This window comes from Ooceraea biroi, chromosome 6 (genome assembly GCF_003672135.1).
Source record: "Ooceraea biroi isolate clonal line C1 chromosome 6, Obir_v5.4, whole genome shotgun sequence".
NCBI classification, from domain to species: Eukaryota; Metazoa; Arthropoda; class Insecta; order Hymenoptera; family Formicidae; genus Ooceraea; species Ooceraea biroi.
This window is the reverse complement of record NC_039511.1, coordinates 13,878,621-13,901,274: the sequence shown is the minus strand read 5'-3', so window position 1 is coordinate 13,901,274 and position 22,654 is coordinate 13,878,621. Positions and strand designations below refer to the sequence as shown.

Below are 22,654 nucleotides of genomic sequence, written 5' to 3'. Positions count from 1 at the left end.
AGACCCAAAGCCGAAGAAGATGCAGAAGAGTCGAATCAAGATATTGCTTATCATTTTCTTCTATTTAAAAGAATCGTCTACAAGGAATTCATATTGAAAGGTCAAATAGTGAACGTTGATTATTATTTGGATGTTATGAATCGTTCATGGAACAGGATTCTTCGAGTTTAGCATAAATACCCATCCGAGAACAAAAGTCTAGGTCACTTCTGTACTATAATGCGCACAAATCTAAGATTGTACGCAATTTCTTGGTTTGAAAAGGCAAACAGTTCGAAAACCTTCCGTATTCGCTTGATTTAGCTCCGATCCAAAGGGCTTCGACAGCGGTTATGAAGACGATTTCGAAAACAAAATACAAATGTTTAATCGCTTCCAGCATTGATTCAGAAAAATTTATTTTTAATAAAAAAAAATAAAAACAAGAAATAATTGGTGTAGCAGTCTTGTAGTTGTTTTCGATACTAGTCGCACCAGAGCCTGAACAGACCGTGTAGTACAATATACACTCGCATTCGTAAGTTTCTAATTAATTTCTAATTAATTCGATTCGATATCAATAAATGTTGCTCGGTGACGTTATCTTTCTACGATCGTAATTTCCATTTTATATAGCTTTGCTACTGTTTCTCCCTCGAAACGACGTCTTAACGAAGTTCTTAACAAAGTTCGTAAGTCGAGATAAATTAGGACCTATTTACATTTCGGAATTTCCGCAAAAGGCAAAAGGTAATAAATATTTGATTTGCATGTGTGAAACGGACTGAGCCGCAAATAAATTCTGCTTAAATAACTTTAATAGCTAACTAGATACTAAATTGTGTGCTACCTTAAAGCAATTTCGTGAAAGTGGATAGCTCAATTATTAGCTTGGTGCCGCGCCGTATCAATTATGGATTTATTAGGAGCTGATTGTTCGTACGCGATATTACCTGACGATCGTGCAGCGTGAATTTTCGCACGAAGGCAATAAGCACCGTGCGATTGAAAGGGTCAACATCTCAAACGCAACGTTTGTTTGGCAATTTATAGTTCGCATACCGCGGAGAGAGCGCAAAATAACTCGCGCTGCTCACACAAAGCTACGGTACGTGGTATTTGTTAACCATGAGTGGTATAAATTACCCGTGGACCGTTGCGCAACGCTCGCGATCTCTCCTTTTTCAGACGCCGGCTACTGGCCAGTCATGTCCGAAGTTCGATTTCTTAATCTGACCTCGAGAAGATGCGTGCTTAATAAACGCAAACCGATCTCGTTCAGGCCAATCTCGCCCCAGCAAACACAGTCATATAACAATGATATTGCCACAATGTAACAGAATGTAACGCGCAATATAACATGTTCGTTACATGTAACGTATACGTTAGTTGTAATTTCCCACTCAAACGAAATTGCAGTAATATAACAATAATATAACGTGTTACTAAAATGTTATTTAAATGTTATATAAATGGAATATATATTATTTATTCTTTCTTCCTCTCTCTAGTCCCTACAACTACAGGTGTATGTTTAATTTATTTTCCTAAACGTTATGTACACGTTCGTACTTTCCTCTTATTTATTATTCGTTCAAAAATGTTCCACTTCATCGTAGAAATGGACTTACGATACGAGTCGTGCCCTGCCGTGTTCACCGTTCCTATATATGTTTTGTATTATATTTTGCATGCGAGAAACGAAGCCATCTACCGGACAACTCGACATCTGAATGTTAAAAATGATATATAACATAGACATAATATGCAAATATTACAGTTATATAATATCGCATATTTCAGTTATATTACTGTTATATTATTATAACCAATGTATAACAGAGCAATATAACAGTTATAACGCAGTTATATTGCAGTTACAAAGTAAATATGCAACCTCAACATTAATAACATATAACAGTTGTTATATTACGTGTTACTTCTGTGTTATATAATAGTTATATTTTGTGTTTGCTGGGGCGCAATTTTGATATTCCGCGAACGACCGGTAATCCGGCTGCTGCTCTACTTTTCATCCTACTTATGCTTATGGAGAACATTTGCCGATCTAACAGACGATCAATAACAGAATGTCAAATAATTTATTACGATCAAAAATTAATATTACGATTAAAAAAAGAAGAATATCAAAATGACTTTTATAAACTATTTCCAAAGTTTGGAAACCTGTTTCAATTAAAAGAGAAAAGCAAATCATTCTTTTATCATAAAATTGAAACTGATCGCTTCTTGAAGACTTGTGTCGTTAACAATTGTGTACATATCTTAATTTTATCCACAAAGAAAGGTAGAGAAATTAGCATCATCGATCATCGGTTGTGACAAAGAGCGATATTCTACCATTGATATGTCAAACAAGATTAATTCCCAGGTATTCAAGAATGTGAAGTCATGCAAAACGTGAACGTAGTTGATGATTTTTTAATTATGATAACGCGGTAAGAGCCACCGGGCATTACTTAATACGTTTCAACTAGCGGTAATTGTACAATACAAGCGATGTTTTGATGGCTCATTGTTTCCCTCTTACCGGGTGTAAGAAGCCGTTCAGTTGTACGCACGTTACGTAACCCATAGTTAACTCACCTCGTAATCTCTACGGGCTGTTAGCATTACTGCATGCCATCACTTGGCATACCAGTTCTGTGCGCACGCTAGAAATGATATTAGTGACAAACGTATTTTGAACAACAAAACTTTTACAAGAGAATAATGAAAATCCGACAATTTGATTGTCAGGCAATCTAAGGATATTTCATGACTTGAGAATTTTAAGCTAATCGGAGAATCGGGGAATCTACATTACATAATTGAAAGTTGGAAGAGAATTGTGCTTCTCTGAAACTTTATATTCTCCGAAGCTCTTTTACATTTTTCATGGTAAGAAACGTAACAGCATTTTCAGCGAATTTAGATATTAAGAAGAAGAGCTGGTAAGAGAAATTTTCTTTCGACTTTTATCCTCGACTGCGTTCCGATGTTGATGTATCATCAGGTACACAATACGCTAATGCTGTTCTCAGTTTGTGAAAAGGACTTAAAGAGAGTTCGGAGAAATAGATACAGAACATATTTTACATAAATCATTCGTTCGTCGTTTGCGTCGGACACTCACTCTACGTGAAATATACAAGAGTCATTCAATAAGTAAAGAGACAAACGACTGTAGTGCAAAAGCTCTTTAAATGAGAAATATGATACTTTGAAAATGATCACTTAGCATATCTGTCATCACTTATACACAGCTGTTTGACTAATATCTTTTTAACATAAGTTTATAACTTTATAACTCATTTTAAGTCTTCTCAAAGTATTTTTAAAGAACTAGTTAAAATATTTTTAGCGTTCACTAATAAGATTTTTATTTGCAGAAGGTTGCCTGAAATTTATGACAAAATGATCAAGCAATGTCAAAAAAATAATGGAAATTTATAGTCCTTCAATGATTCCAGAATTAGGAGTTGAAAGCTCAATTAGCATCTTAAACGTTGCTCATCATAAACTTGTTTCGCTATATTTACAGTTATCAACTCACTCGTGAATAAATGACATTTGCGTGATGGCTTTCTTGAGCGCGAGAATCGGGAGCCTGTAGCGAAAGTGCGATCAAACGTGTAAATCTCTCCTTTTGTATACTTCGTATTGTGAGTTAGTTGCAGAGAATATTAATTGCGCTTCTTAATAAATGTAAATAGCTTTATTTAAAGCTGCGTTATTGTTTCCGTACGTAGATAACATACCTGAAAAACCTAGAAGGAGAAATTAAACGCGAGATATCTAAAACATTTAAGAAATACATGACGGAATAGCGTGTCTAACGATATCCAGACATCAGCATGTATATTTTAATCGTCTGCAGATGCACATCCGCGTTCCTACGGGTTGCAAGCAAGCCGCCGCTCGTTACGTTACCGCGAATGCGGTAATATCGTCGCCGTGATTTCGGACCCGCAGCATCCGCACGCGCGCGCGATACGTGCGTGCGCGCGTACTCAATTTCTCTCGATATCGCGTACCTTCAGTCAGTCAACTACCACGTTCTTCCGTAAGAGCATAAAGAGCGAAAATTTTCCCTCCGACGAAGCGCAATCATGATTTTGCAATGGCTCGCGCGCGCTGCAGTCAACGCACTTGAGTACCGTGTACATGCGGCTACTGAGAAACCGTGCGTCGCCGCGAGAAAGTTTACCGTACGGCTATTTGCGGAAAGTCTGCGGAAAAAGCCGATGTCGCGATGCCTGATACGAGAAAGCTTCCAACGCGCGGGAGTACGCCCACCTGTTCGATCTTCGATCGCTTCGCCGGTCTTATCCTTTAATTCCTGCCTAAAATTCCTCACGAAATGCATTTTTATTAAATTCGGCCTCGGATCCAATTGTACGGTATGAGTACCGCGATGTTAATAAAGCTGATTGCATTATTGCAAACACTATTTCTCTTCATGCCAGGATCTCTAATTTACGCAGCATAAGAATAGCTTGTCAGTTAACAGGATAGGACGTGTTCGATTTAATGCAGTACAATAGGAGCATGACATGCGGTTCTTGTAAACGTAGATCAGTAGCCACAGTAGCCTACATATCAGTCTATCGTTTACGTGCGCTATGATGCGTCAGTCTTCTAAAAAGTATTACAGTTCCTTGTGAAACCTAAGATAGTTGTACTTTAGCAAGATAATTTGTAGCAGACAAACTTTTATTGCGTTTCTAGGGTAGCCCATTATCAGAAAATAGTTGTGTTACAAATTCTTCGGTTTTTGCGTAAAACATTTGTGAAATTGAAATATTTCTTAGACGATTTAACGGAGTAATTCGTATTCATTTCGATAACATTCCGATTGCGCATTGCTAAACGGCGAGGATGCAAACCGAGACGGAATATCATGTTACACTTCGTTCCGGTCTGAGTCGACAAATCATTGCTGACATTTAGTTCCACTTTCAATGTAATGAAATGAAATTATATGAGGAAAAATAATTTCATCTTCTGAAACAAGACTAATCGTAAATTGCACAAACAGGAACAAAATTCCGTTTCCGACGTTAATTACTAATAAAATTAGACCTAGACAAGTTATATGTATTACACATGTATATAGTATGCGATAGTTATATTCACAAATGTCTTATGTAAGGTTATTCGTATAACAGGCTGCATAAAAATCTGCATAAGAATCATAAAAATATAAAAATTATATAATATCTATTAATTATCTATTAATCTAAATACATCTCTACTAGAAACTACTAGTCTAGAAAACAGATAATGTGTCATGAGAAATGGATCTATTGATCCAAGAAAAATGTAAATTATCGCCGAGACGGTAATCAAACTTATTACGCAGCTGGAATCAATGCACTTTCCTTCTTCGCAATGAGAATGCTTGTTGATGCCGCTTTCTTTCGTTTGATTATTTGATTATATATATGAAATTTCCGTATCCGGAGCAGATCTAGTCCAATAAGACTCCCAGCGTACCAAGACTTTTCTCGGTGCATAATTTTGCGCAATCTTGCTAATGCCGCAATAAGAAAAGAAATGGAGTCATTGCATGCACAGACATTTCGCGTGCACACTTGACATCGAACTCTCCCCATAATTCCTAAATGCACTGGGAAACGATATCTTTCTTTAGCTATCATGCGTAACGCGAAAATCATAGTATTCGCGCCTCAAATTTTACAAACGAAAGTAGGGATATAAATCATGACATCGAAACGACGTTATTCGTTCGACAAGCAATCTTTTGCAATCCAATTTTTTGTCGTTAATGGAGATGACTTTAATTCTTTCTTTTAATTATGGCGTTTCAAAATAAATCTTTGCTTATTGTGAAAACAGAATATTAATTTCAGTATTTTTATTTAAATGTTGCCCTAAATCAAGTAAAATTGTAAATTAATAAACTGGGTATGACGTGGCATATAGCTGTGAATAATATTCCGACACAATCTAAATAGACATACTGGAATATAATTCTCTCAGAAATATGAAAACGAGACATATGGTAAACAGGTATATCCCCGAAAAAAGTTTTAAATAGTATATAAGTAGTGACGCGATATCTTTGCAAGTATAAAAAGATTAAAACATTTTCTTTGCTAATGAACCATGACACCATATAGAACGAGTTAATAAATAATTTTAATAGCCTTTCTTTCTTTCCTTCTGTAATTTTTTTATATTCCCACCTGTCTGAACCAATGCTCTCAAGTCTAAGAACCAATATAAATTTTTATGAATATTTTTTGCAAATGTCAAAAAAAACAAATATTCACGTGACTTAAAAAGCACAATGTACTATAAATCTTCTTGATATATATTTATTATCTCACATAAATTATTCTTAAAGATTATGAACACGTGTTATATAAATAATAATTATTAAATTAATTAATTAACCGAGATTTCAATCGCATTTTTATTAAAAGTTGCATACTAATATTCAAATCTTGGTGCAAGAGTTTATCAATAATTAATTGTAACGAATAAATGCAATCGAATGCTATAATAATAATATTGTTTTCGAACGGGTTATTATTAGTTTAGTGACTCTTGATTATTGAACTTTTGCTTCATGACTTCGGCCAATTTATGAAATAAATCGAAATCAATCAACGTCATTCCCAGGATAAATAAGATAGGCTATAAACTCGCAGAATTACGGATCCATTACGATAAATTATGGTTACGATGTATTGAAGACCGATATTTAAGAAACTAAGTGATTCCATATATTTCGCACATGCATGGAGAACGTGCACGTGTGATTTTATAATTAACACGTCGTATTTGTAGTATTAATTAAGTGCGAAATGTAAATGAACACAATTTTACCCTATTGTATTATGTACGTGTATATATTGTATATATTAAATAAGCAGTAAGTTTTATTAAGTAGTTTTATTGTTACTTCATAAATAATATAAATAAAAAAAATAGAATAAAGATTTTAGACAAATTGCATTATTCATTTTGCATTAATTTCAGACAAAGTGCAAATTATATTATAATTATAAAATAGATTGTAATCTGTTTCCTTTGCGCATGTACGATGATACGGCTATTTTAAATATACCGAATATGCGCTTAAAAACATCGCTAATAACAGGAATTCATAAGAAATTGGAAACATAAAGCATGTCAAGAGCATTGCCAATTCTCGACGTCAAATCACTGACGTCAAGAAGTTTTAAGATGTACATTCTTTAATTGCTTCCGTTGGTTGCAATTGCTTCTTATTCTATTTAAAGATTATTTACAATATTTCAAGAAATATAACACGAAGATCGTTCCAAAGAAATAAGCCTATAGTAAACAAAAAAAGACACGTGCGTTCTATATAATATAATTCTATTTTGTATTAAATTCATAGTTTTAACTGCTCAAAGTTCACGATCTTCTCTTTAAGGAGATTACTTTAATGCAGGAAGACATCCGCAGTAATTGTTTCGATTTATAAAACAAAGAAGAGATAAAGAGATAAATACGAGAAATGAATTTTGCTTCGTTCAAGATAAAAACGCTATCATGCTATTTCGTGAGAGACAGTCTCGATTGTAAAACCTTTCACATTTTTACCTAATGACACTTCAATCCGGATTGCAGTCCCCGACCTTCGTGTTGGTCCCGCCCGAGAATGCCATGAAATGGCCGTGTAACTTTTTGCGAAGGCCTCTAATCATTAGTGTCTAACGTACCGAACTTACGCTCTTTATGACATCCGTTCAATACCTGGTATACGCCTATCACAATCACGCAAGCCATGTGCCTAATATGCTTGCAAAATCCTAACTGAAATCTGTACAGAGGCTAAAAAAGAAAGCTTAAAAAATAAACACATTTTTAAAAATAATTTAAATGGTGAATAGATAATAAGCAAAAACTACATCCGTTCTAAGCTGTCATTAATTTTGGTCCTAAAAGGAGGTGAAACACATGTTTTATATAATAGTATTTATGAAACTCTTGATTAAGCAACTTTTTTATAATGCTGCCATCAGATACATGAAATTGTCAATATTCAACTAGTCGATAATAGACTGTAATTACTAAATTATAATATAGAATATGCTATGTACATGTGTTCTTGTGTTTGATAAACACGATTATTTTTATTATTTTTTGTTATTAATTTATTCCACTAAGGATTAACAATATGATTTCCACGGAACAATTACAAATACTTTTCTTATATGAATTCTAATTAAGATACAACTGAAACAAATAGAAATATCAGGTAATAGTAGGCCTTCAGGGTTCTGTTAGCGCGAGGACTATTTCGAAAAGTGTCTATTTAAAAGAAATTTTATGATTTTAAAATGACGTAGAATTTACCGGCTGCGAATGTGTTAATATTACGTAAGGAAAAGAATTATTTTAACGATATGTTTCTCTATTTTTGCTATAGATTGTCGCGATAAGGTATGCGATCGATACCGACAAAAAAAATTAGTAAGCGTCAAAAGACACGACAATCAGAGATGCTAATTACGTTTTATCACAAATTATTGACTTTACTCTTTTTCTCGGAACTATTATCGTTTTTATTCGTTGCTGTTCGCTTATAATTATTCTATGCTAACAAACTTTTTGCGGAAATAAGGAAACGATCAAAGTGACAAAGTTCTAGGATAAAGTATGTGACTTGTTTTTATCGTATGCAGGTCAAGGGAGCTATAATTATTTCTCTTACTAACTTACTAACTTTGCTATTCGAAATTTTATAACATCTGAAATTGCGATGTGTATTTTTGTCATATAGAAACTGTCTTCTTTTCCTTTTCTTGTATGCGATAATTGAAACAATCAAGAATAACTCTAAGAACTCTAAATAACTTTAGACAAATGTGATCGTGTAAACTTCGTGACACTTAAAAATAATTTTATTCTTTAAATTTAAAATTTTTTGAATCTTGGATCTCAGTTTTTCAAATTTCATATATTCCTATCTGGTTATTAGATTTCTTATCAACGGCAAAATTTCCCCCTAAGTTCTTTTTCTGCACGTGAAAATATCAGCAAAGGGAATTTCCTGATGACGCACTGGTCTCTTCACTGATGTCATATTAATAATGATTACGAGTGGATGCCGAAAGGTTTATGGCGTAACAGCCGCTTATTTTGAGCAACTCTTTCACTTATTATCTCATGGTTTCGGTTGCTTAACGATTACGTTGTAATACGTCGCGAGGCCGCAGGGACATGGTGTCGATTCGGAAAGTACATGTTCACATCTGTAAGAGTCGGTCAGCATCTGCCGGCGATGGATTATAAACAGGGCCGGCTTCGTTGTATGTGCAATCAAATAGCCCTAAAGCAATCTTAATCATCAATCAATCATCATGCATACACATCGTAAGCAACATTAGTTTATAACGGATACCTACTTTTCTCCGATCTTCCTTTACACATATGCTTACAAAAGGTCGTAAGGTCATATATGGAGAACGACAAATTGGAAGTATTACTCAAATCACTCAAATCTTACGAAAATTCGTCTCAAACATTAAAATGCGGGGCAACTTGAAGTTGATGAATCAACAGTATCCCACCATTTGAAAGCAATGAAAGGAAAAGATCCAGAAAAAAGGAAGATGGCTTTAATAGCATACGAACTTTTGCAAGCACCTAATAGATAACTGTTGGTTGTAACATAAATTCGTCCCGTTTGTTTAGTGTTTTTAATAACGAATATATGTTACAACCCAATATATCATACCAAATAAAACATTATGTTTTATTGTAGAATTTTTCTTGTAATTATTGACTTGTTCTCTCTCTCTCTCTCTCTCTCTTTCTCTAATGTAGTACATCATATATAAACAACCCCTTAAGAGAGAGTGACAAGTGTTTCTTATTTCTGCATTTAGAGATTTAGAAGAATTTTATTCAGAGAATTTAGAAAAAAACAAGAGACAAGCCACGCCAAATAGTTTAATTGATCCATCCAGATTTATCGTGATCGTAACATGATATGATTACGACAGTTTCTGTTGCGTGACAAAGAGGCTGCCTACTCTTTTCTTCGATGTAACGCTTGGAGCCGGCCCTGGCCGTGGGTGAAAGTGATCTCAAAATCGTTGAAGTGACCCGCCCCCGTCGCGTCATGTCCGGCAATGCATGTGTTCACACCAGTTATATGCTCCATGAAAAACATCTCGAGCATTTTGCAACGACCAAGTCGTAAGAAGCACGCGACGATACATTGGCACGCCGTTCTGGGCCAGCACGCGGTTTTGCAAGCCTGACTGCATTCCCGTCTCGATTCAATCGCGGAGCCGCAAGACACGAGACGAAATTTTTCGCGATGGACTGAGAGTACACACGAGTTTCTTTCTTTCAATTCGCGTAAACGTTTACATAGTCCCATCTCTCGTTTTAACTTTGCAATTATCTTAATAGCAGAATTCGCGAACAAGTAGAGAAGGTCTCGAGAGTTTAAGGTCGAAGTCTGAAGTCTAGGTGTCAAAGAACGTAAAACACGGAGATGCTAAACAACCAGGACATTCTCGTTGTCGTAATCTCCTGACCTGTTGATTTCAGCGAAGGTGATTGTCACGGGCCCCGATGTCAAGTGGAATTGTACCGCAGCATTTTAATACGAGTTGTGCGACAGATCGTGCAACCGCGTGATTGCGCAAAATCGCGTTAGATCCGTTCGCAGTCTCCAACTAGTTAGTTATAATAAAGTCGCGATGTTGTAATTCTTTATCCTATGCGACGTTTTTCACAAGATACAAGTCATCCAACGCCACGGTCACCTATCATTATGCGGCACATCATAAATATGTATCTGGATTGACGCAAGACGAGTTTCAATGAATTTAACCGAATATTTAACCAATATTTTATATTTTCTTAACATTATCCTTTTTATTTCTTGCATGATTATTAAATATCCATTTTCAATAAACATAACTTATATCGTAATAACTTGTTATCTTTTGTCATTTCGTATTAAAAATATTTTATTCTATATGATCCGAAAATCTCTGATATAATTGTCTTTCTAAATTACTATTCTCAAAATAGCTAATGTCAATGCTAAAACAAGATCGCTAAAGAGTGAATTCTATTGAATTTCGATGATTGCCGTCAATATTGACGTCAAAGCTTCGCAAAGTTCGACAAATCAACTCTATTTCCTCACGCGGGAATTCCCTACATGTCATTACATGAAGTATTCCTAAAATTGTGTACTTTAAAAACGCAAGATTAATTTCTGATTACATTCACCGTACATTGTGCAGATCAGCATAAAAATGAATGATAATTTCTTAAATTATAAAATACATCAATATTGTCCGTATTATTTCTAAACTTTGACATGTTTTTACTCTTAAAAATCGGAACCTAATCTAATCCTGTAAAATTCTTGATGACTATCGTCACTGTTATTTCGTATTTTGTTTTGTGTTTGAATAATTGTGTACCCAAAAATTAATTGACACCACTTAACGAAATTAATCTGCATATTATTAAGATTCACATTATCGTAAATTACTAGATACTAGAAATTATGACTATTTGCTTCAGGCACTTCATGTCTTTCATTTTCATAGGAAAAATAACAGCGTGATCTTGACCGTGTGAATAGAGACACCTTTCTTTTTTTACGGCCTTCAATCTCTCATCGAGTCTCTCATTATTGATTCATATTATTAGAATTCAGTTTTCAAGTAAGCATAATACTCTGACGAAATCAGGTTGTTTTACTTCACTGCACAATCGAGAGATAATGTACTTCACGTGAAAAATCTATAAACACACAATATTAATAAAAAAACATAATAAATTAGAAAGCTAGAAGAGGATTAAATTCAGTTTTCGTTAGCATTTCAAATTCTTGATCTCATATTTTATTAAGAAATATATTTAAAAACTCGACATTGACATTTAAAGACATTCTCTCGACATTTTAGGGTCAATGTTAAATTGGTATCACATTGACAGCGATGTTGCGAAGTTTTAATTTAGGTCTTTCTACGGCAACGAAGAAGGACACTGAACATTTCATCGAAAGCAGTTAAAATATGATCATATCATTTCATTGAAATCGTGGAATCAATAATCATTGTATTGTCACACTGGAAAAAGATAATAGTAAATATTAGAAGACGCGTTTAAAACTAGATTACATGTAGAAAACGACAAATACGATACATCAATGCGAAGAATTTGTTTTTGCCGAATTTATTATGAAAATAATCATTTTCTGAAGTATCAAAATTAAGAGATTTTATAGCATATGTCTAATAAAGCTTTGTTAAATGTTACTATAAATCTTTGAAATATTAGTAGGAAGATATTTAAAGAGCAAAACAAGTTGCAAACATGCAGTAATGCAATGTAGTAATGAGGAACTGACAGCATATAAAATGGCTGTAGAAATATAAATGAGTTCACTCTCATTTGCATCCTATTGCAAATAAATCCTGGAATAACGCGTTTCTGATACCGGTAAGATGTAAACCAGTTCCAATGTAGAATTAAAAGCCTGATCTTATCTTCGTGTGTAAAACTGCCAAGTAAGATACTGTTAACATAGAACACCCTATGGCAGATTATTGTAAAAAATATGGATTTTGTGAATCCATATGCGAATAGAATAATAGATCTATATAATTAATTACAATAAGATTTTAATACAAATATAAAATATAATAATAATATAACGTTTTGTGTGTTTTATAGCCATGCTGAAAATAGTAAATATCGGTTTACAATATTACTTTGCTTCAGGCACTTCATTTTCATAGTAAAAATAATCGCGTGATCTTGCCTTCAGAAAAAATGCTGTTACCAAGTAGCAAACAACTTATATCGTCCTATGTCGTTTTATACATGTGGCTGACGCATACAGCAGCGTTTCAACTTTATTTTTGGAAACTAGACTTTCCGAAAAAAACAACTCACATATAGTTCTATTCAAAATTCAAAAGTCTTTACCTTTTGTTTCCAAAAATTTACATATTAAACATTAGAAAGTAAGTATAGCTAACTCAAAAATTGCTAATTAAAAAAAAAGTTTTTATATTTCTTATCGTTTCGCTATTTGCTTAAAACAAAAAAACCGATTTTTTAAAGGACTATTTCAATCTCTGAATATGAAATTAAACCCTTTTAAGAAAATATGTATCCTTTATTCTGAGCTTTAGAGCTTATCAAAACTGGAGGAAACTTTCCTTAATTTCCTCGCAGATACGATACCATTCTTCATTTCTTTCTTCAATAAAAGATGAGTTCTCTAGCGTATAAAAAAAATGAGTTATTTGCAATATTGCGAAATGCAAATTTTAAATAATCTAAAGTAATAATGTAATAAGTAATAAAGTAATAATGCACGACCTTCTTGCTATTCTCGTTGAAACTTTCGTCACGAAGATTAACGTAATATGATTGATGTAAGTATGTTAATAACTTCCGCAATAGAAGAAAATAGCGCGATTTTCTCCAATAATGAAACCATGACCCATACCAGTAGTAATTTTAGTATGAACTTGGGATTTGACGCACATCCTGCATTCGCTTATTGCGCTAGATATAAATAGATACGTCTAAGAAGTCATTAATGTACAAACACTACAAGTAACTCGAAGACTATTTTAAATCTCTCTACAAATAAATAATTGCACCAATTACTTTTTGTCGATGGGGAAGATACGTTAGATTTTACTACTTTTTAATTGCCGGTTGAATATCTGATCATCCAGAACTTGTTTCGCAAAACTTTCAATTTCCACTTGCACACGACATGATTTATAAATAAATTTCTAATGACTCGAAGGAAACGTGCGACTTCGAAGACAACCCACATACAGATGTATTGTCTATATCTTTTCTGCACAACAACACACCGAACGATACGAACGGTTATTGTCATTTTGACAATCCCGAAACAGGACGAAAGATGGATCAGGTGAGAAAATGAGATGTCACGTGCCTTTCATGCGTGACATACAAAACCAAATGGAAAATGGTGACATCGTGATACGTTTCTTCACATGTGCGATACGACATGGCTGGACTCGAACTCACGTGACGCGATAATACACGCTACTCGTCTGCTGGCTATGGTCGTCAATCTGCATATCATAACGCTATATAATGACAAGACTCGGTCACGATGCGTTGCAAGACGAGTATATTAGAAAGTTGATAGCCGTCACCGCGGATTTATAAATGTGGCATAATATGTCAATGCGCTCGGCTTATGTGTCGCGTATAACAATAATAGATAAATGATTCGTGCGGAATTCACGCCGATGCAGTCAACAATTTATCACACCTTCTTCATCAGAGGCTTGTTCACTTTTTGTCCTCGATTATCGAATCGCAAGGTTCGAAAAGTCGAGCAACTCCAACATTTCGTTGGACGGCGAGTGTTGTAGTCTTTTAATCGCTTGGTTATAATATGCATTATAGTAAATCGATGACTGCAAAAATTTCGCAAGAAATACTATCGAATACTATCTAAACGATATTAACGATACGTAACCGGTTATTCTCTTTTCTTCGTGTTTCTCTTATTTGTTAAAATTCTTTTCTTGATCAGGTCGAATGCTTTAACTCGAGTGAAATGACTGCGCAATTTGTGCACAGTTTGTATAAAAATTATCGTTTAATCTAGATTTGCTTAGATAAAGATTTCAACAGGAACTGCTACGAAACTTTAAACGTTGATAACAATATTTTTGTGTGGTAGGAAAGAGGAAGGAAGCTGTTTGCGCACAAATATGTCTACTTCCGAAAGCCAAAGTCACTCTTGCGTGGAGAAAAGTTAAAAGAAAGATTTCGAGAACGGCGACGAGTTTCGAGTTACGTAAGAGCGTGCCTATCTCGCGTGATGCAAAGCGTGAGTGAAAATCGTGCCACGCTTGCCGTGAACGTCGCGCACGATGAAAACAAGACGAGCAGAAACTCGTATTTTCTCGCGGAACCTAACGGTATCACGGAGAATGGAATACGCTAGACTAGGGGTGAGGATGTCCGGAGGATGGGAGAATTGAAAGATGGATTTTTCTTCTATCTTTTCCTTTCAAGATTCTTCGATAAATATTTTAACAACTTTATTTTATGTATATTTAAATTATGTCACATTAAGGTACCACGATGTTAGGAATATTAGAAAATAAATATTTCAACTATGGGAATATCCTCTATTTCGCATCGGAAATTTCAACGCGCCGGATAATGCATTATTGGAGATTTCGATGCTGGCTGTGTCGTATTCACGCCTGTTTTATCGAATGCTTTAAATAATACGATAAATCAGAGGTTTTACACACAGCGAATATTACTTAATTATTTTTTTAAAAGATTCCTCGAGAACAGAGTCTCAAGTTTCTCTAGTCAACGGACTTTTACCGCGAGATGGGCTTTACACGTCTTGGTGATAGTGAAGCGCTTAATCGTAGTGGATGCGTAACATATAACTGTGCAACCTGTCCTCTATCACTCGCGTTCCACTGGCCCACTGCACTCCGGCCTCCGGAGATGCATTGAGCACATTGCGCACAGTGTTTTACATTATACGTGTGTATATACAAGGTGATACACCGTTATCAGCTTTCCTGTAGCATTTTGTTCTCTCTAATCTTTTGACGTGCCGATTCCTCTGTAGAGAAAGATTAACCGATATTTCATCCGAGATCTAATCTGATAAGAAGTTAAACAAGAATTTAAGTCGATGTCAGTTCGATTATCAATAAATAAAGTACGCACTCAGTGGCATTTCATCAATCATTACAGCTACCTTTTGTAATTAGCTAAAAGTAATTAATCTTTCAATCGCTACTGTATCACGTGCTAATCATATACTAATTCTGCTAGCTTAGAATAATTCCACGTTAATACCGTTATCCGACGCAGTACGTTAACGCACAAACATCAATGTTGATTTTTCACGTTAGAATGCTCATACCAATGCTCGCTATTCTGATGGATAGCAATTATGTACATTCTCTAATCTTTAGAACATTGTAGAACATTTTTACTGATATAAACCGTTCGAAATAACGAACTTTATGCATTCTGTGCGACACTTAGGATGACAATTACGACGATTCCATTTAATCTATGACCGTCATGTAATTATTGCATTCTCGAAACTACTGGAATTTAATCACCAACATTATAGACACATTTCAAACATAAATTGCAACATGTATAAATTAAATGTATAAATTATAATATAACAAAAAAAACTAAAATAAGACATACTGTGTGTAAAATATTTCAAACTCATTGCCAATCATGTTTTCTTATACGTTCTTTACAATAAACAATTAAGAATTAAAAAGTTGTGGAAAGTAGAGATACCTAATTAAATTTTCATTAGGAGAAAAAGGAAACGAGAATTTCATTAAAAGATCTTAAAGATAATTGCATTTGTTTTAGATCATGTTAACTCTAGAATATCGTATGTATTCGTAACACCATTTCGAAGTTTCTACTATGTGTTACTTACAATGCGAGAGTCTTTCAAAAATAAGGAAACAAGAATGAAGAAAGGTCGTCCTTTCAATACGGTTTATTCAATCAATATTTTTGTTATGCAACAATTTACTTTTCAATAATCCTTTTCAGTTATACAATTGTTCCATCGTTGTACTAGCATTTTTATCCCAAAATGAAATCTTTGCCCTGTTCTTTGAGCCAGATTTATACATCTTTTTCACATTTTTGTTATCTTCAAACCTTCCACGTAATGCCTCCATGAGTTGGCCAATCAAAAAAAATCCAACCGGATAGATCTGAATTATAAGCGGATGAGACTGAATTTTTCAAGCGTGATTGTACTACATGCGGACGAGCAGTCTAGATTTTTCATGCCTCTTTTTTAAACTATCTTGAAACTCGTCTTAAACAAGTTTTACGATAATTTTATGGTAATCAATTTGTTATAAATAATGGAAGAAACTATGGCACAACATTGATATTGCAATTTTTAGTAATTTTTTGGTTGTAACTCCGCCTATCTTCTTTAATAAATGCCTCAAGATTCCAAAGCTGGAGTGTTGACACATCAACTGTGCGTCCTGAATGCTGTTCATCAACAACACACTTGTTCGCTTGTTTTACATTTAAAGTGATCAAGCTACGTCTAAAAGTTTGCACAATTCATGCAATTCTTACCATATTGCTTATCTAGTCTGGAGTAAATTTTTTAAAATGGTGTTTACGTCTTCTAAAAATAAAAATCTTATCTAAACACTGTCCTTTAACCCCTTAACGCATGAGTTACTGATTTTTGTCGGTATTGCGGATAATTATTTCTGATAACAGAGTAAACAGAAGTAAGCATTCCTCAGACGTTCGTCTGACAAACTTATCAGATATACAGTACATATGTTTATAAGATATAAATAACTTTAATGTGATTATTTTTCATGTCCGAGTTAACACAAGTCTGCGCATTATGGTAATATAATAACACTCTCGAGAGGACTTGTCTTGCACAGATATCGAAGCAGAAATAACTGCTTCTAAATAATGACAGATGTGCCAACTTATAATTTTAAAATTGTCATATTTCTAATTTAGATTAATTTTTGTATTCCATTTATAACCGTTTATCTCTTTATTTATTAAAAGTGAAGAGGTTTGGGAAAAATTTCACTTCTTTCTTACTCTATTGTAAATACAATTTTTAGAATAAGTAGTTCAACGTTTTATAATTAAAAAAACACCTATCTGTCAACATTAATAAAAACTATATTACTAGCTGGATTTTTTATGCCATCATCGAGATAAGAAAACTTTAGGTTTGACGTATACACTAATTACAGAAGTCATAACAGTTCACGTAAATCTGACTTGAATGTCTAAAATATTTGATGCGATGATTGGTAAAAATTCAATGAATTTACATACAGAAAAGTCGAACTTTCATGCTTCACGAAGGTCGAACAGAATGTTTCTTGCTAATAGTCTTTACAAAGATTAGCGTGAAGCACAGTAAAACATCTATCGCAACTCTAATTGACGACACAAACAACCATGGTCTAATCGATTATGGGCTATGGTATGCTCGTTATTTGCGAAATAAGATAACGAGAATATTTTAAATATTCTGAAATGAGAATTGATTGGTCAACCCTGCGAATAACGCTAATTATGTACTATCTTTGAATGTGATTAGAGTTATGGTTTGAAACGATAATTCTCATGCTTAATCATGAATGACAATCGTTGATGTAAAGTCTCAATAACAACTATTATATAAACTTCGAATTTTTGCTAGAAAATACCTTATATTTCATGGAAATTAAATACAATTTTCGAATTTCTGTAGATTGTAAATGCTAATAAATAATTTATAGTATTTATATATTTATGGAATAAATTTATAGTAATATATAGTATAATAATTCTTCTTTTATAACTGCAACGTTAAAAAAGTAAAAATTTATTTCAATATTAAGTCATTTATAAAATGAGATAATAACACCGTATAAATTTTAGTTAAATATCTATTCTGAACGGTCAGTGAATTTATTGTACGTATTACTAGGGCAGCAATGAATAAATTTAAATTCAAACATTCTCCAAACGCTTATCGCACTTCCATAACTCTCTCCACCAAGAAACACCTCGTTACATGCCTTTGCTTCATAATTCAGCAACGACTATTGTGATCTACATATTCGAGCGATACATTATTAGCAAAATTCCTCACAAAGATTAATTGACACTAGATCAATTACCATTTCAAGTAATGGCTAATTAAAAAAGATATCGAGTGAGTAATGCGAATTCATTATTCGTGCTGTAATCTTGTTCCGGTCTGATTGTTGGAGTAAACTCCCGTGAGTATCTAACAATAAGTTACTCGTTAGTTGCGGCAGAAAATCGTAGGTAGGAATTATAATTTAGAACTTATTAACCAGATTTTATCACCCGACATTTACGCCATAGTGTCTTTTGTTTTAAGATTTACGTGTGAATATAAATTGTCAAAATTAAATTTCCGTATAATTAGCATTTCAAATAATTAGAATTTTAATAATTTAACAATTTAAGTAATCTCTTAAATAAACTTAAATGATACAAAACAATGAGAAAATCCACTCTAAAAATATTAACTTGTTTAAAAAAGTATTTATAAATAAAGCTTCTAACTCACCGTGTCGAAGCTTTCCTTTTCTGGAGATTAACAAGGACAGCGGTTTCGGAACGTTGTCAGCGCAAATATTGTCGTTTTGTTCAGTTCTTACGCCGAAAAGGGCGTTTCTGCCGACCTTCATGTATTGCCTGCCCATAGCCTTCGGGGATCCGGTCCCGAACAAAGACGTGATGAACTTCATTTTCAATCTTTGGTTGATCTATAATGATAAAGGAAGAACAGCAACTCGAGTTTTACAAGTTCGTTGATCAATGTCACTGGACAATCTATCCCACTGGATAATCAATCTTACTCAATGACACTAATGTTAGATGATACTGGTCTATTCACCACAGTCACTTTTGCGGAGTCTAGCCTTTGAATCGTAAATCGCATCTGTGATTTGCTGGATTAATCGAACACTTGCTGTAAGTAATAGAAGTGAAGAAGTTCTCGTGTCGGTCGCGCTTAGACTGATCCTTGAGCATTCGAATCTTAAATCGGACCTTCGTTTGGACAGAATTGTCGCAATCTCAATCGAATGAAATTGATATAAAAGTTAGTTAATCCTGTTAACCGGTCTCTCTCTTTCTCTCTCAAAGGCAACTAATTAATTACTCTACGTTCTAATGGCGACCAGGCGTGTCGATCCAAGGTACATGCATCTACAAGGAATCATCATCATCATCATCGTCATCATCATCATCATCATCATCATCATCATCATTTTCATCGTTATTAACATTATCATCTGTGCCGAGCATTGTTTTCGTGATGAGCACGAATCAACATCGTTATTGCCATCATTCTCGTCACCTAGCCGCTTCGTGATCGCGTACTGATAACGCGGTTTCGACAGATATCACCGCGCCGGCTATCTCGCACGAACGTATTACCGCACAGCACTTTCACACCTGGTCCAAGTAAAACATGCGTTGCTCCAGCTCCGCTTTCACTCGTCGTGGTTCCGGTCCTTCATCCTTAGTTGTGCCTGAAACGCAAAACCACACAAAGTTAAAAAAGAGAAAGGGTAGAGGAGAAAGAAATCACTCGCACTAATTGTAATGGAAAAAATGCAAGACAAACTGACAAGAACAGCAGACAATCAACACTCCCGCAATATAAATCCAGTTTTTATCATTAAACGCGCATTACGTAAATGCAAAATGTACATTTATATGCAAACTGTCCCATCACATTTTTATCCCATCACACACGCTACATTAAAACCGTTTATACTGCCTTTTTTAATAAAAATCGGTATTAGCATTATCGGTATTAGTATTATCGCAAATGACAAGTCGAACATAATAAAGTTGGAAATATTGTCTTAACACGTTTCCGGCCAAGCCGTTTTTTGAGTAGTTGTCATTTTCAGGCCATGTGTACTAAAATCATGTTATAGAGTTTGATAAATATGTAAACATTATTATCTATTTTTTCGCTTTTTGTGAGCTTTTATTTTTTATTTATTTATTTTTTAGTAAAAAGAGTAAATAGTGAAAATTGATGCAGCTTAACAAATATCATCATGTAATAGTGATACCAACAATTACTTTCTTGCACTTTATTTACCAACGATAAAAATATTACTTGGCTATAAAAGAATGTTAGTGTGTACCGAAAATGGTACACGTGGCAGGGAACTTAAACTATATATGCGTAAAAAGGTATTGCTGGTATTTTATAGGAACGCGTTAAGTAAGCAAGGACGATTATGTTTAAGAATGCAACGTACATTCCGCCAGGTTAATTCATCTTTTTTATTTTTATGTCTTCGAAAGGTACTAATGAGATTGGAAAGTATCGCGCGCGAACTGGCAAAGAAATATAAACATAAAACTAATTTATCTTTCTCGGAAACGCACTTTTGCTAACGGTAGAACCAGAACTATTAAATCTGAAAACTTGGAACAGCGAATCTTCGCTTGCACTGGTCAAAATAATAGGATACTCGAATGATTTGAATAATTAGATCAAATGATTGGAAGAATGAAAAACTTGGCACACAAGTTTCGAAAAATATTAAATAATAAAAATTGTTATCCATATTATTTTCAAAGCGCGGCAGAATCTCTTCATAATGACTTTCTTCCACGAATGATCTTCTCTACATGGTTATTACATAGTATTATATATATGTATATATGTAGCTATAATCACTTATTTGCGTGTCATGAAATATTCTTATGAAATATTATTATAAATGCGATCAGACAACGATTTTTCTACATTTTCTAATAATATTAAAAGTCACAGTCCTGTCTTGCATTAAGTTTACGTGCAAACAAAGATCGAATAATGAGACCGTGTACATTTACGCAATGCACTTAATTGAATAGAGGCATGATTATCATATCACTATAAGGACTGGGTCAATAGAATCAATAGAATTTTTAATGAACTTAATCAATAGCCCAAGGTCTTTTATATGAAAAAAGTGTTTATCCTATGCGCTCATCGCAAAAATCACAATATTACACGCAGGAGGTTTTAGCCGTGACTCGTTTATCCTTTCCTGTCGAAGCCCGGGTATCGGCTCAAGCGTTCGATTGTTTTATTATCACTACAACCAAGTGGGTACCTATGCCTCTGAGTGCTCCGACGGGAAAAGGTTAAAAATTTATTAACAAAAGAAATTTAATGATTTTGCACGAATTTTCAGCTGTCCACGCGAAAAAGCATGCAATGTAAATCTTAGCGTTATAAATTATAAATATCTATCATACAGTGATGCAAGAGTAATATTAATTAAATTATTTAATAAAAATATTAGTTTTTAATAAAAAGGAGTGAAAAGAAGACAGAAAGGGAGAGAGAGAGAGAGAAAGACAGAGAGAAAGATTCTTCTTCAGTGCAAAGATTAAACAAAACTTTATTCTTTTAAAGTTTCTTATTTGTAATCAACTACGAATCTCAAGTAAATTAAATATAATGCGAGTTGCGAAGGGAAAAGTTTCCTAATGTGCAAACTCATTTAGAAATGGCAGAATTCATTAACGCAATCGTTTAGACTTCTTCGAGAAATGACTTTTACGATGAACACACATGGCACGTAATTTAAGCAAAATAAACGAAGCGATTTTCACGGCAGCGGTTTTTTAAAATACGTCAAGATAGTTTAGTTAAATGAGCTGTTGCGACCTTTTTGATAAACTGATGTTAAAAGAGTTTATTTTTGACTCATCGACTTCAAATTGATGTTATCCGAACACATTATCAGTCATTAACCGAGCGAGAGGGTCATAATAAGATGTTATAGGTCACGACATCCGATGCAGCATCAGTTAATCTTACGTAATTGAATGCGGAGGGACACCGAAATTGAGTCTGTAAATTTTACAAAATTCAGTGAATTGAGGGAGAGTCGCGTAAAATTGCTTCAAGGCCTACGGAGAGATGGTTACTGGTCACGCACATCCGTTACGCGATTGCACTGAAGCGTTTCGGTTGTGCTCGCATAAATCTACCTCTCTTTCTCCATCTTTCTCTTTACGGTTGCGCGCACCTTGCTCACGGAAAATGATATACGCGGGTACATTCGGT

At 34.2% G+C, this 22,654-nt stretch overlaps 1 protein-coding gene across 3 annotated transcripts in view; it reads right to left on the bottom strand.

Annotated features, from left to right (window-relative positions):
• LOC105276733 (scavenger receptor class B member 1) overlaps nucleotides 1-22,654 on the bottom strand; it is a 40,461-nt gene that overhangs the window by 9,949 nt on the left and 7,858 nt on the right. Inside the window, exons 2-3 of one of the 3 annotated variants that reach the window (XM_011334595.3) lie at nucleotides 19,422-20,099; nucleotides 19,130-19,328 (exon numbers count right to left, since the gene is read on the bottom strand). In XM_011334595.3, coding sequence (XP_011332897.1) covers nucleotides 19,130-19,310 — 181 coding nt within the window. In that variant the 5' untranslated portion in view covers nucleotides 19,311-19,328; nucleotides 19,422-20,099. Of the gene's footprint in view, nucleotides 1-19,129; nucleotides 20,100-22,654 lie in introns of all 3 variants that reach the window. The other 2 variants (XM_011334596.3, XM_011334594.3) reach the window with 2 other exon arrangements.